The sequence below is a fragment of the Labrus bergylta genome, chromosome 15 (assembly GCF_963930695.1).
Source record: "Labrus bergylta chromosome 15, fLabBer1.1, whole genome shotgun sequence".
NCBI classification, from domain to species: domain Eukaryota; kingdom Metazoa; phylum Chordata; class Actinopteri; order Labriformes; family Labridae; genus Labrus; species Labrus bergylta.
Genome location: NC_089209.1, coordinates 4496252 through 4511980, shown reverse-complemented (window position 1 = coordinate 4511980; position 15729 = coordinate 4496252). Strand labels below are relative to the sequence as shown.

At 44.5% G+C, this 15729-nt stretch overlaps 1 protein-coding gene across 1 annotated transcript in view; it reads left to right on the top strand.

Moving 5' to 3' along the window:
* cad (carbamoyl-phosphate synthetase 2, aspartate transcarbamylase, and dihydroorotase) overlaps positions 1 to 15454 on the top strand; it is a 23452-nt gene extending 7998 nt beyond the window's left edge. Inside the window, 34 exon segments of the mRNA XM_065964104.1 lie at positions 90 to 187; positions 190 to 222; positions 539 to 636; positions 638 to 652; positions 739 to 784; positions 787 to 906; positions 1010 to 1094; positions 2028 to 2074; positions 2077 to 2168; positions 2170 to 2274; positions 2427 to 2525; positions 3504 to 3728; positions 3906 to 4088; positions 4191 to 4409; positions 4686 to 4853; positions 4959 to 5141; positions 5497 to 5601; positions 5940 to 6185; positions 6275 to 6356; positions 7547 to 7713; positions 7835 to 7999; positions 8541 to 8672; positions 8866 to 9067; positions 9317 to 9507; positions 9627 to 9767; positions 10054 to 10143; positions 10307 to 10448; positions 10591 to 10784; positions 10867 to 10941; positions 11026 to 11238; positions 12804 to 12929; positions 13069 to 13326; positions 13607 to 13701; positions 14572 to 15454. Of these exon segments, the coding sequence (XP_065820176.1) occupies positions 90 to 187; positions 190 to 222; positions 539 to 636; positions 638 to 652; positions 739 to 784; positions 787 to 906; positions 1010 to 1094; positions 2028 to 2074; positions 2077 to 2168; positions 2170 to 2274; positions 2427 to 2525; positions 3504 to 3728; positions 3906 to 4088; positions 4191 to 4409; positions 4686 to 4853; positions 4959 to 5141; positions 5497 to 5601; positions 5940 to 6185; positions 6275 to 6356; positions 7547 to 7713; positions 7835 to 7999; positions 8541 to 8672; positions 8866 to 9067; positions 9317 to 9507; positions 9627 to 9767; positions 10054 to 10143; positions 10307 to 10448; positions 10591 to 10784; positions 10867 to 10941; positions 11026 to 11238; positions 12804 to 12929; positions 13069 to 13326; positions 13607 to 13701; positions 14572 to 14671 (4540 nt within the window). The 3' untranslated portion in view covers positions 14672 to 15454.
* The last annotated feature ends 275 nt before the right edge of the window (positions 15455 to 15729 follow it).

Genomic DNA, 15729 nt, shown 5'->3' with positions numbered 1-15729 from the left:
TTATTTATCAACGATTAAAAAAAAAAAAAAAAAAAAACAGGAAGACACATTTATCCAGTGTTAAATCATGTTTTGTTTTTTCCCTGCAGGAACTCTGTTACAAACTCGACCACAGCTAACTTTGAGCCCAGCTTGGATTACTGTGTGTGAAGGTTCCTCGCTGGGAATCTCAGCAAGTTCCTCCGGGTTTCACCAAGATCGGCAGCTCCATGAAGAGTGTCGGTAAGAGGCCAAAAAAACAATTTTTACATTTTTACACCATTTTCTGACCTTTATGAACTTTAAGTGTTTGTGCTGGAAGGAGGGAGGTGCCTACTCTCAAAGGTTTATTTTTTGGGGCTTTTTTTGCGTTTATTAAGAGAGGGTCAGAAACCGGGGAGAGAGAAAGAGAGAGTGGGGAACGACATGCGGGAAAGCAGCCACAGGTCGGATTCTAACCCGGGGCCGCCCACTTGGAGGACGAAATCCACCGCTAGGATACCAGCGCCTCCAATGTTCATTGTCCTACTCTAAAATAATCTGTATTTTTTTCTTACAGGTGAGGTGATGGCCATCGGCCGGAGCTTCGAGGAGGCCTTCCAGAAAGCTCTGAGGATGGTGGATGAAAACTGTGTTGGCTTTGATCACACCATCAAGCCCCGTCTCTGACAATGTAAGAAAAACAGAACTTCTTTAATTTCTTCTGAATGTTTTTCATCTGTGTCTGATTTTTCTTTGCCTCTTTTTTCTCTCTTTCAGGAGTTGCAGACTCCGACGGATAAGCGAATCTTCGTCCTGGCGTCGGCGTTCAGAGCGGCTACACGGTGGATCAGCTGTACGATCTCACCAAGATCGACCGCTGGTTCCTGCACAAGATGAAGAACATCGCCGACCACGAGCGACTCCTGGAGACGTACAACCAGGTGAGTCTGATGAAGAGGAAACTCCTCCTCCAGGATTAGCAGCGCTCCACTCCTGTTGTTGCTGTATTTCTTATTTATTTCTTTGCTAACATGAATCCTTCCATCAGATGAGAGTGTGATGCCTCCAGAGGTGATGAGGAAGGCCAAGCAGCTCGGCTTCTCAGACAAGCAGATAGCGCTCGCCGTGCAGAGGTGAGAGGGAAAGACGATATGAACCTGAGGACGCACAGGCTGGTTATTTTTAGTGATTTAATTCAGCAGAGGCTTTTGTTCAAAGTGATGCACGTCTGAGAGTGAGTGCAACACGAGCAAGGATCGAGACTGGACCAACTGATGGAGTTATTCATAAAAGCTCTATTTGAATTAGACATTTTTTATTAAAAAGGTGAAAATGTGATGAAATGCTTCATTGTGCTTTGAATATTTCTAGTTTTTAAAATTGAAGCAGATCAATCTTCTTAAGAATCATTCTGACAAATTTCCCAAATTTCATCTGGTTCTCTATTTGCAACATTTCCATCAAAATTCACGTCCCTCCACGTTAAAAAAAAAAAACTTTTTTCAAAGATATGAAGCAATTTACTAAACACAATCAAAACCTGTTCTATTGAGAGTCTCAGAGTTCCTCAAAACAAGTTTCTTGTTCTAAATCCACTCTGATCCTGTATTTGATCATGTCTATAAACCCCTCTATTACAGCCCTGCTCAGAACAGACTGTTTCTGTGTCTGTAGCTTTAAATATGTAAATGAGCTGTGTCTGACCGCGCCCCCTCTCTGGAAGGGCTTGGGTGTACTCTGTGCTTTCTCGCTCCATGTCCTATTGTTTACGGTGAGAAGGCAGACTCAGAGGGCAGAACAAACACCTAGCTGTGGGAGTGTCACCCAACTGGGGGAGGGGCTACTGCCCTTTGTGATGTCATGAAGGGAAAACATCCAAACAGCCTGTTTGAGCACACATTTTCTGAAAAGTGAAGCAGGGAAAAAGATGGATGGATGGACTTTTCTCATCATTGGGGGGTTTGTAGACGGACTATAGGGGCACATATTAGAGTTAGAAAAACATGGTGAAGTATATTCTGCCTGAAATGTGACGATCGATGTGTTTCGCTGTTTTCCTCCCGCAGCACAGAGCTCGTCGTGAGAAAGCTGCGTCACGATTGGTCCATCTTCCCGTGATGAAGCAGATCGACACGGTGGCGGCTGAATGGCCTGCCTTCACAAACTACCTCTACCTGACGTACCACGGCACGGAGGACGACCTGGCCCTTCAACGATCAGCACATCATGGTGATCGGCTCGGGCGTGTATCGCATCGGCAGCAGCGTGGAGTTCGACTGGTGCGCTGTCGGGTGTATCACGGAGCTCAGGAGGGTGAGTGAAGCGTGACCTCATGATGCTGCTGAACAACTGAACGGTTGTTACATCATGTCGGACCTGAAGATGAGATGATGCTTAACCCTTTAAGTCCCTGACAGTCAGTCCATCCAGAGATATTAAATCAGTATTTATTCTCTTACCTCTAGATGGGGTACAAGACCATCATGGTGAACTACAACCCAGAGACGGTCAGCACCGACTACGACATGTGTGACCGCCTCTACTTTGATGAGATCTCCTTTGAGGTAAGACAAGTCGTTAATCATGACTACAGTGACTTATAGTAACCCTTAAACACAGCGACAAAAAGAGCTTTGTCTAACCTATTGGAGTGTCCCAACGGCCTGTGAGCGACGCAGTGCGAGGTGGTGTGCCGTTTGAACGCCGACGCCCTGTTTCTATTTTCAACCAGTGTTAATCTTCACACCATTTTCTATTTTAGTCATAGTCATACTCTCCTGATGAAAATGTCTTTTATATTTATTCAGATATTAGTCATTTGTTATTGATTTAATTTAGTCAATTAGTCACTGACTAAAATTGCACATCATTTTAGTTGACGACAATAGAAGATATTTTAGTCAACAAAATCAGACGCAAGCTTTTATTTTGATTATCAGAAGCTCCAGGGGGCGGGGCTTCATGGACCTGCAGGCTCCAGGCTGCACATTGTTGTACTTACCACACACACACACACACACACACACACACACACACACACACACACACACACACACACACACACACACACACACACACACACACACACACACACACACCTTTGATGAAGTCTGCTATGGTTTACAATGATTTTAGAACAGCTGAGGGGGAAGCGTGATAATCGTCACTTGTAATGTAGTTATCGTTTCGTCACATTTTCGTCAATTAGACGATGAAGTAATATTATTTATCAAATCAATCTCGTCATAGTTGACTAATTTAAAAAGACCTTCGTCAACAAATATTTTCGTCATTTATTTTGTTGACGAGATTGACACTGTTTTCAACTTCAATATTTTGGTCCGCACTGGGACTTGAACCGCTGACCCTCCAGTTCCCAACCCAAGTCCTTTTCTCAAGTATCACACCTTGTTTTGTTCTAGTGATATGGAAACATGTGTTGATATTCACTCTTTACCAGTGTGATATTCAAGTTCAAACTCCTGTTATCGTGACACCAACAGCGTCTCTGAGGTTGATGATTGGTCCTGAATGTTTCTCAGGTGGTGATGGATATCTATGAGAGAGAAAACCCCGACGGCGTCATCCTCTCTATGGGAGGTCAGCTGCCCAACAACATCGCCATGTCGCTGCATCGTCAGCAGTGCCGCATCCTCGGCACCTCCCCGGAGTTCATCGACTCTGCGGAGAACAGGTTCAAGTTCTCCCGGATGCTCGACACCATCGGGATCAGCCAGCCGCAGTGGAAGGAGCTCTCGGACACGGAGGTACGACAGACCAAAAAATGTTTTCAAAAGATGTCAGAATCAAGTTATTATGATGTAAAACATGTCCACAAGGGGAGCATCTGAGTCCATTGGTCAGCTATTGGTCAAAAAGTGTTTTTCTGCCGGGAAGTATTTCTGAGTTTTTCATGTATCGTCCGTTTCTTCTTCCCCCTCCAGTCTGCTGTGAAGTTCTGTGAGACGGTGGGTTACCCCTGCCTGGTTCGTCCCTCTTATGTTCTCAGCGGAGCGGCCATGAACGTGGCCTACAGCGACAGCGATCTGGAGAAGTACCTGACCAGCGCTGTCGCCGTGTCCAAAGAATATCCTGTCGTCATCTCTAAGTTTATACAGGAGGCCAAGGTGAGACAAAGATCCACTCGTCAGCCTCTTCTCCGCGTCTTTGTGACTGTGTGGATTCTGTCTTTAATGTTTTTTGTGTGTGTGTGTGTGTGCATTATTCAGGAGATAGACGTGGACGCCGTCGCCTGTGACGGGATGGTGTTGGCCATCGCCGTGTCCGAGCACGTGGAGAACGCCGGCGTTCACTCGGGCGACGCGACGCTGGTCACACCGCCGCAGGATCTCAACCAGAAGACGATGGAGAGGATAAAGATGATCGTCCACGCCATCGGTCAGGAGCTGCAGGTCACCGGACCGTTTAACCTGCAGCTGATCGCTAAGGTAACGAGTCTGTCTGCAGAGCTTCATGTTGAACACAGATTTAGAGACATGTCGGCCGTTTTAGACATGAAATGCATCAGTGTATGGAAAGCCTCTGAGATACGACCAAACACTTTTTAATTATTTTAGAGAAACGTATGATCAGATTCTCTTTGTTCAAATCTGTGAAGTGAGTGTTAGAGATTAAAACACTTCCCTTTCAGAATAAGAGCGTATTTATTTAAACGGGCATCTCTTTTAGTTTTTAACGCTGTCGTCTTTTTTGTCCTCCTCCAGGATGACCAGCTGAAGGTGATCGAGTGCAACGTCCGAGTCTCCCGCTCCTTCCCCTTCGTGTCAAAGACTCTGGGCGTGGACCTGGTTTCCCTGGCAACTCAGGTCATCGTAGGCGAGGAGGTGGAGCCTCTGGGCCTAATGAGAGGGAAAGGGATTGTCGGCGTCAAGGTAAAAGAAGCAAAACTCCTTTTTCCACTAAAACATGAAGTTATCATTTCAGTGCAGTTTTGGTTCAGAGTGTTTCCTCCTAAACATTTGTCACCTAACCTCCAGGTTCCTCAGTTCTCCTTCTCTCGGCTGGCCGGAGCCGACGTGGTGCTCGGGGTGGAGATGACCAGCACGGGGGAGGTGGCCTGTTTTGGGGAGAACAGATATGAGGCGTACCTCAAGGCGATGCTCTCCACGGGCTTCAAGATCCCCCAGAAGAACATCCTCCTCTCCATCGGCAGCTATAAGGTGCAGATACGGGCATTACACTCTTTTTCATGAAGGATGTACTTCTCAAAAACAACAGCTGATAATTTGGTAGAGATGAGAGCAGATGAAACCAAACGTCTTTGTGGGAAAGGCACTAAAACAGCATGTTACCATTCTGTATGTTTGCAGCTTAGTTAACAGATAACCACATGGAAATACATCATTAGTTATACATTTTTAACAAATATGTGTGTGTGTGTCTGATAAATATACTTTGATTTGTTTATTTTAAAGACCAGGAATACATAATTTCTACTCTAATGAAACATGACGCCCATTACACACATGACACTAAACAAAGGATGTGAATTTTTCTATCTTGTGTGTTTTACAGAACAAGAGCGAGCTGCTCCCCACTGTGCAGACTCTGGAGTCTCTGGGTTATGATCTCTACGCCAGTCTGGGTACTGCAGACTTCTACACCGAGCACGGAGTCAAGGTGACGACAAAATTATGTTCCTCATGCAGATATATTGTACATGTATAGATGTATATGTATATTTCATCACACCGGAAAACAGCAGAGAAATGAAATTGCAATTTATTGGATTGACTGATTCATAAAGATAATCATCTTCACTAATACAGTATTTATTGTGGAGGTGAATAAAGGATCTTTGATGTAACTATAGTCTGTTTTTTAAGTTGTTTGAACATAGAACGTAGATTTTTATACCTCCTGCTACTCAGAAAGCCAACCTGTCGTCACATAAAGAGAAATTAAACGTCCCTTTGTTTTCTCTTCTAACCACTTCTCTCCGACTCCTCCTGTACCAGGTGACGGCGGTGGATTGGCCGTTTGAGGAGGAAGACAGCGACGGTCCCACAAAAGAGAAGCAGCGCAGCATCATGAACTACCTGGAGGAAAACCACTTCGACCTGGTCATCAACCTCTCCATGAGGAACAGCGGCGGCCGCAGACTCTCCTCCTTCGTCACCAAAGGCTACCGCACGAGGCGCATGGCCATCGACTACTCGGTGCCGCTCATCATCGACATCAAGTGCACCAAGCTCTTTGTGCAGGTGAAAAGAATCTTTAGTGCATCAAAAAAGAAGAAGAAGCATTTGAGTCGTATCATGAAATCTAACTAAGATACAAAACGGTTTTTCAGGCTCTTCATCAGATTGGTCGGAAACCTCCAGTGAAGACTCACATCGACAGCATGACGTCTCAGACGCTGGTCCGTCTGCCCGGTGAGTCACTGAAGGATTTGTTTTTATTCTGACTCATTGAAGTCCATGTATTATTTTCTTCTGCTGCAGAACAGAATGGTAACTTTATTCATCCCTTGAGTAATAATTTACCTTATATGGGATCATTTTAGCGAGGAAGCTAATTAGATGTCACTGAAAACAGCGACAGGAAATCTTTCAAAACAATGTCGAAGATAAAAAAAAGATAAAGATTAAAAAAAACTAAATTGTGACTCTTGAAAACACAACAAACAGCCCGACCAAAATCAGTTTTTGGATGCTGATGACGTTTTTCCTCGGTGGAAAATTCACTGATAACAAATAAAGTGGCTGAAAAAGTAAAAGTGCTTTCCTCAATTCTAAAAGTTAAAAATGTTATTTAAAGATTAATTAAACTCCAGAGTTTCAGCTAAAGTGCATCTTACAGGGAATTTCAAAAAATGCCTTTAGAGAGTCAATGTATCAACATAGACAGGACCGAGGGCTTTGTAGGACACGCCCACTCGCTCCTCTGTGCCGTAACCATCAACAGCAACATCAGGCAGTCTATGCGACCCACACAATCAAGCATAAAGGGATTTGGAAGTTTAGACAACTCAAGAAACGGCAATCTTTTGTGACAGAAATGTTGTCTGAAGTCAAGAACTTCTCTCCTCCTGAGTCTCCCGTAGGCCACGACCACGACGGTCCAGAGCTGTAACAGTATGACCCGTTAGCACAGGCAGCGAGTGCTGAGTCTGCCGATGCCGAGGACAGGAGGGGGCAGGAAGGGAATGGGGGACGTCTCTGATTGGTAGACGCTGCCCCCTGTTTTTGCACCTTACAACCGCCATATTTTAACTCATTAAGATTTCAATTATAATCAATCTGCACAATTCTGTCATTTTTTTTTTTTTACAGCGTTTGGTGTTGAACGCTGGCATCGAATACGTCCCCTGCCTCCAGATCAGCCAATAGATAAATTCAAAAAACATATAGATCAGTGTCTAACCAAAAAAAAAAAGGAATCTGGAGGTTCAGTTACTCTTTAACGACTAATGGAGAAGTGATGGATTTTGGTCGCCATTGTAGGAGTTTTCAGCTCTTTTGCAGAGAGTCGATAGTCTGACGAGGATAAAGGGTTTTAGTTCAATACTTACGTGCATGTAATCATGTGAAAACTTAAACCCAGTTTTCTTAATGGTTGTTAGGACTGATCGACGTGCATGTCCACCTGCGGGAGCCTGGAGCCACACACAAGGAGGACTTCTCCTCGGGTACGGCGGCTGCTCTGGCAGGAGGAGTGACCATGGTGTGTGCCATGCCCAACACTTCCCCCGCTATCACCGACCCCAACACCCTGGCTCTTGTACAGAAGGTAGACCCAGGTTTTCTTTGATGTTCCATCAAGTTTGTAAAACCAAAACAAATTTTTCCCCTGAGTTGTTGAAACTCAGGCTCCGGCGGGGGTTTAATCCTTTGTCTTGTTTAATCCACAGCTGGCCAAAGAAGGCTGCCGGTGCGACTACGCCCTGTATGTGGGTGCAGCTTCAGACAACGCCGCTATCCTGCCGTCCATCGCTAACCAGGCTGCTGGTCTGAAGATGTACCTGAACGACACGTACTCCACCCTGAAGATGGACAACGTCTCCCTCTGGATGGAGGTAGGATCACTCACAACTTATTCTTACTTCTGTACCAAACCAGTTGGATGTTTTTTTTTTTTTGTAGTTTAAGTCCTTCATGTGTCATACGGCCATCACATCAAGTGAAGTGGTTGTTGGCTCACTCTAACATTCATCATATAAAATGATAATCGAGACTAAAGTGAGAAACCATTGCGACTTAAACCCAGAGCTGAATTTGTCTAAAAACGGGTTTTCTAGAACTGTAGTGATAATAAATCACCTCAAAATCGGAAGAATAAGAAGGAGTCAATTTTTCCGGCTGGCTAAACACTGAAGCTTCAGCGTCCCAAAAGTGGCAACTTGTGCGCACCTCCACTTTAGAGAGGAGGAGGCAGAGGGGAGACAGCTCTCTCTAATGTTTTGGATTTGGACTACAGTACCCATTTTAAACACTAGGTGTCAGAGTTACATATTGCTTCCCTTCATAGCTGTTCTCATAATTTGTTTTGCAGATGACGAGTGCAAAGAATAAATCTCTGTCCACACTAAGCTAACATGCTCTTGTTTCTGTATGAAGCACTTTGAGAAGTGGCCCAAACAGATGCCGATCGTCGCTCACGCTGAGAAGCAGACGGTCGCAGCGATCCTGATGGTGGCTCAGCTCTACCAGCGGCCGGTCCACATCTGCCACGTGGCCAAGAAGGAGGAGGTAAAACAGTTTTTATTTGATCTACAAGATTTCATAACTTTTGTTGAATTTAAATGATACACAGATTTTCAGCTCTACACTACAAATAAAAAGAAGAATAATGCTGCAAGATGCTTTTTCAATACCTTAAACCTTGGATGCATGAATGTCATCTTGAGTTTTTCTAAACTTAACTCTTCTTTTTGTTTTTTAGATCCTGATTATTCGGGCGGCGAAGCAGAAGGGCATCCAGGTCACATGTGAGGTGGCGCCTCATCACCTCTTCCTCTGTGAGGACAACGTGCCCGATATCGGCGATGGACGAGCGCAGGTCCGACCCATGCTGGGAGCACGCGAGGACATGGAGGCTCTGTGGGAAAACCTGGACATCATCGACTGCTTTGCCACAGATCACGGTCAGTAACCACACGTTCTGAGCCTTTTAAAAACTTATTTATTTAGTTTTCTAGTTTTATAAAGGACAAGAGGAGACGCACAAAGAGAACAAAGAAAACACATCTGGGGTGCACCTTAGCTTGAGATAATAAAATAAGACCAGAAATTGACATTAAAGGAAGAATGTGCGTCTCTTTGAGAAAAGAAACCTGAGGATGAATCTGTCCGCTGAATCGATGGTCACATGAAGTGTTTCTGTGTTTTTTCAGCTCCTCACTCCGTCGAGGAGAAGAACAGCGAGCGTCCTCCTCCTGGTTACCCCGGCCTGGAGACGATGCTGCCGCTGCTGCTGACCGCCGTCAGCGACGGGCGCTTAACTCTGGATGACATCATCAGGCGTCTCTATGACAACCCACGCAGGATCTTTAACCTGCCCGCCCAGGACAACACCTATGTGGAGGTACAGGCGTGCAAACACTCTCCCGATGAACCGTCTTCAAATTGATTTTTCTTTGGGGATTTGAAAAAGCTCTCACAGGTTTTTTAACTTTCAAATCACTTTTTTTATTCGTCCTTCAGGTTGACCTCGAGCAGGAGTGGGTGATTCCTCAGGCGATGCAGTTCACTAAGTCCAAGTGGACTCCTTTCCAGGGTCTGAAGGTGAAGGGTAAAGTCCGCCGTGTGGTCCTGCGAGGAGAGGTGGCTTACATCGACGGCCAGGTCAGCAATCACACACACACACAGACACACACACACACACACACACGCACACACACAGACACACACACACACACACACACACACACACACACACGATTCATTTGTTGAAGTGTCCCTCTGCTCATGGACAACATGGCTGTAGAAGTCTTTTGGTTTATGTCTCATGGTGAGAGTTTACTTCTTTATCATTTATCTTTTTTTTTCTTCCTCTCTCTCTCTCTCTCTCTCTCTCTCTCTCTCTCTCTCTCTCTCTCTCTCTCTCTCTCTCTCTCTTTCTCTCTCTCAGGTGTTGGTACCTCCAGGTTACGGTGAAGATGTGAAAACTTGGCCCACAGCTTCGGTCCATCCTGCTGAAGCGGTGAAAGAATGTCCAGTGGTATTAAAAAAATAATAATCCAACAGAAATGTAAACGGAAGAATTTAATTAAAAAAATACAGCTAACGCCCGTCTGTGTGCAGATTTAAAGAAGAAAATGAAAGATGCTGCTGTGTCACATCTGGGTGATTTTAAGTTTGTGTCCCTTTTTTTTTTTGTTAAGACTCCAGAGCACCCACGTCCCACTCCTCCACGGGAAGGCCCAGTCCGGACACGAGCACCCAGCCCCCGACGATCAGCAAGAGAGAGCTGCTACCTGCTGCCCCCTCGCATCCACCGCTCCTCTGACCCGGGCCTACCACCAGGTACTACAACTCCCATAATGCCACTCTTCAGTGCACAACAGGCTCAGACGAAAACCTCTCTGCAGATTTGTAAATGTTGTTTTGTGGGACTTTTTTCAAACAGATTTTTAGTATTTAAGTCATTCATTTTGTCTCCGTGCAGAGATGGTTATGTTCCCACCGTCTGGTGCAGGTGAAGGTTACAGCCACCCTCCTCCTCTGTCCAGGCTGCTCTCCCCTCAGGCTGGACCGGGGCAGACTCCTGCCGGACAGGCGTCCCACTTTCAGACCTCGCCTCTGCTGCACCTTCTGGTGGGACAGCACATCCTGTCGGTCAGACAGTTCAGCAAAGAACAGGTACACCCAACAAACACTCCCATGAACAAAGCAGGCTACACATAAACAGTTTTTTCAATGATTCAGTTTGTGTTTGTTTCAGATGTCTCACCTTTTCAACGTCGCCCACACTCTACGTCTGATGGTTCAGAAGGAGCGAAGCCTGGACATCCTGAAGGTGGGTTTCCTTCCCCTGAAAAGTATTTTTAGATCAAGCTAAATAAGAAATAAAAAAACTGATCTCTTACTTCTGACCCTCCAGGGTAAAGTCATGGCGTCCATGTTCTACGAGGTCAGCACGCGCACCAGCAGCTCCTTCGTGGCGGCCATGCAGCGTCTGGGCGGCTCCGTCGTCCACTTCAGCGAGTCCACCTCGTCCACACAGAAAGGAGAGTCTCTGGCCGACTCCGTCCAGACCATGAGCTGCTACGCCGACGTCCTCGTCCTCCGACATCCAACTCCTGGAGCCGTGGAGGTGAGTTTATTCTGAACTGTTTTGTAAGATCGAGCACCTTTTGTAGATATTTCTTATTGGCTGCTTTTGCCTCAGTTGGAGAGGACAGCCGAAGAGAGACAGAAAATGTAGGGAGGAGAGAGAGGGGGACGACGTGCAGGAAAGAGCAAATAGACAAACAGTTGTGAACGAGGTCAACGAGGAATAATATTGACTACATGAGTGCCAACTTTACCCTCAACATATTGAAATGTTGGGCTCTGGCCTGTGGAGTAGCAACGCATCAAGGCAGGGAAATCTGTTAGTGCTGTGGTTTGATTATAGCATCACACCAGTCAAGGCGATGATATATTGATGTATGGTTATTTTGTCCATCACCTACTTAAGATAAGACTACCCTTTATTGTGATGGAAATCTGTCCTGCATTACAGGCTCAGAAATCCTCACATCACAATCAAATCACACGTAAAAACAGAATAAGTTACTGTTAAAATCACAGTGCAACCCTCTTTGTCACTTCCTGCTGTTTTATTTTAAATTAATAATCTGACATTGAATTGTTGTTGGATGCAGCAGAAGTGTGACAGCACGAGGCTCAGGTTGCTTCATTTTCTAAGGCAAAGGTTGCGTAGCTGTACAAAACAGCTGTTTATAAATTCTGCTGCTGACCTCCAGCATGTTTGGATATCTTGTCACTCTTTAGAAAATCATTTCATGTAGTGGCATTTGTTAAATCATTGACATGCTTCAGAGATTTGACCTGAACTGAACTACCAGCTCTACTCTAAAGCTTCTTTTTAAAAAAAGTGACCTTAAGTCAAGTTTCTTTCTGATCTTAAGAAGAAAAGTTCTTAAATATTTTTATTGTTGCAGAATTTTAAATTTGTTCAGTTTAAACCTATTGTGTTGATTTTTTTTTTTAAACCTCTGCTGCCCCCTGGTGGTCATGTTGAATAAAACATGTGTGGTTCATGTGTAATGTTACATGTATGTTTGTCTTAAAGGTCACATATTCCTCCTTTTCAATCAGTGTAAACAAGTCTCAGAGCTCCTCAAAACGTGTGTGTGAAGTTTCTTGTTCTAAATCCACTCTGATCTTGTATTTGATCATGCCTATAAACCCCTCTATTTCAGCCCTGCTCAGGAAAGGCTGTTTCTGTGTCTGTACCTTTAAATATGTAAATGAGCTGTGTCTGACCACGCCCCCTCTCTGGCAGGGTTTGGGTATACTCGGTCTTTCTCGTTCCATGTCCTATTGTTTACGGTGAGAAGGCAGACTCAGAGGGCAGAACAAACACCTAGCTGTGGGAGTGTCACCCACCTGGGGGAGGGGCTACTGCCCTTTGTGATGTCATGAAGGGAAAATCTCCAAACGGCCTGTTTGAGCACACATTTTTTGAAAAGTAGAGCAGGTAAAAGACTGAGAGGATGGACTTTTCTTATGATTGGGGGGTTTGTAGACAGACTGGAGACACATATTAGTGTTTGAAACACATGGTGAATTGGATTTTTCAGAATGTGTGACCTTTGACTTTTACTACTGCTCTTTTTTTAACCGGCCTTTCTCTCTCCCTCTGTCCCTCAGAGTGCATCTCGTCACTGCCGTAAACCGGTGATCAACGCTGGAGACGGCGTGGGGGAGCATCCGACCCAGGCTCTGCTGGACGTCTTCACCATCAGGGAGGAGCTGGGGACGGTCAACGGCATGACGGTGAGTGAAAGAGAAGACAGTTTGTTTATATGTCAACTCGTTCTTATTTCATAATCTTACCTTCTCTGCTTTATTCTACACCTCAGTATCAGCAGGTCTGCTCTGACAAAACACCTCTATAAATCTCTCTCACTTTTAGATAACTATGGTCGGGGATCTGAAGCACGGCCGCACGGTTCATTCCCTCGCCAAACTGCTGACTCAGTACCGCATCACACTGCGCTACGTGGCTCCCAAGAACCTCCACATGCCGGCAGAGATCATCAGCTACGTGGCCTCAAAGGGCATCAAGCAGGAGGAGTTTGACAGCATCGAGGAAGCTCTGCCTGAGACGGACGTCCTCTACATGACGAGGATCCAGAAGGAGAGGTTTGCCTCTGAGGAGGAGTACGATGCTGTGAGTTAACTCTTTGTTTTATTTCATCCTCTGCTCAGTAGTCCACAGAGATGTAGTCTTGTGTGTCTGGGTTCATCTCAGTGTGATACTTTTATGGAAGTGGTGTGTTCAGGCGAATACAGCACACTGACATTTAAAGAATTTCATTAAAGATCATAAAATCAAAAATAAGTCATAAAAACAAGACGTTTAAATCCATGATCCATGATCCTCTCTGAATGATCGACTCTTTTGCATCTGTGACTGTTTGACTGAAGTCATCTCTGTGTCTCCTCTTTAGTGTTTCGGCCAGTTCATCCTCACCCCTCACATCATGACTGTGGCCAAAAAGAAGATGGTGGTGATGCATCCGCTGCCCAGAGTCAATGAAATCAGGTAAAGAACAACCAGCGCTGTAGTTTGTACTCACCTGATCAACAAGTTCTCCCCGTGCTTTCACCTTCGCTAAAGAGTCCTTCCTTGGAAAAAGTTGGGAGGCAAAATTCTTCTAAAACATTTGTGGATGCGTTCAAGTGTTTGTCCTCCCTCGATGAGTTCTTGAATGCAGCCGTAATGCGTTTATTGTCATCCAAAGAACGAGATCGATGCATGACGTGCAACACAGGACCAAACATCGGACACGATTCTGCATCGTCTGAAATATAAGCGTGCCACAAGACTTCTGAAGTTCATTCTTGAGCTCAGAAACTGAAGCCGATGAAACGTATTAAAAATGTTTTTTACACAGTTTTTCTTGGAGCTTTCACATCATCTTTCATCACACGGTCTTCTTCAGCCTGCTGCTATGGAGACCCACCCCCCACCCCACCCTCTGTTTGTCCCTATCCTTCTCTTTCCCATCTCCCCTATCCTACTTTTCAAGACCGATGCTATTAAAACATATTAAAGTGGGCGCTGAATAGCCTAATGGTTATGACGCACAGTCGCGCACCCAATGTACAACGGCTGTCAAATCCAGCCAATTACCCTTTGCTGCAAGTCATCCCTCGCTCTCTCCTCCCAGCGTTTCCTGTCTTTTCAGCTGTCCTATCCAATAAAGGCAAATGTTGCCCAAAAATGTAACATAAAAAATGTAATACCGTAATTAAAGATACAATATGTAGAGTCCGCCACCAGGGGGCTCCAATCATAGTACAATAACAAAAGAGGACATCGAGGCTTGCGGGGAATCATGGGAGTTCTCTCTGCTACTACAGCACAAGTTGCACAAACTCAAACTAATATATTTCCGGTTCTCTCTTTCAGTGCGGAGGTGGACACCGACCCCCGGGCTGCATATTTCCGTCAGGCAGAGAACGGCATGTACATCCGAATGGCCCTGCTGGCCACCGTACTGGGCAGATAGATCTGTGTGCTGTGGGTTGGTCGCTCAAATATAAACACACCTTTTGGAGTAATAAATGTTAGATACCTGCATTTTACCTTCCTGGAATCAGTGGATTTCCTTTTTCCTGTCCTTTAAAAAAAAAGGGATGTTAGTAAAGTTGGGAGAATATAACTGAGTCATAAAGTTATATCATGATGCTGCTTCTCCTCATGCTAACACACCGATCCTTGTTGTTTCACATGTATGTCCTATCAAAGAGATTTAAGAGTCTATGAACAGTTTCTAGAAACACTGTATTAACCTGGTTTACGATGATGTGTGAGATTTTAAGCTCGTCTGTGATGGGAAACAAACCTGTCAGTGTGAGCCAATGGGAGAATGAGAAAAGGGAGATGGGTATTAAGATGATAGCACTGACGGTACTTTAATGTGTAATTCATGAAATCTTTGGGATGACGTGTGTAGCCAGTGTGCACTCAGTCTGTGCAGAGTCTCCTCATCTACCCAGCTGCAGGTACATTTAAAGGGACCATTTGGGATACTAAAAGGAAAAATCAACACTCAGCTTTATATGAGAGTAATTGTTTCATCTACTGTGAGAAATAAACCCTATTCTGTAACGTTTTTTTAACATGTAGCATTAACTCAGAGTGAACACGCACAACTGTTACTGTCGGTGATTTCTTTGTACGACTGTTGCCGTTAAGAATCAGACTTTTTTTTTTTTTTGTCATTTAAATGTTGGTGAGTTACTTTCTATAATGTGGAGAAATAAATAATAAAAACAGTTTTCCTTTTGCAGTTCAAATTGTCATTTGTGTCCCCACATGTGGATCATCAATTACAGTTTTTACTTAATACACAAAACATTAAACTATTCTCACAATTCTGAAAACTTGAACATCATATTTGTAAACGTCTCAACTTTTAGCACATATCCATTTCTGTTGGTCTCAAATATACCGCTTCATTTTGACTTTATTCAAAAAATTTCAACTTTATTTTTGGAAATAATTTCAATTGTATTCCTGACGTTTCCATTTAATGATAATTTAAAAAAAACTTCCTTCAATAAT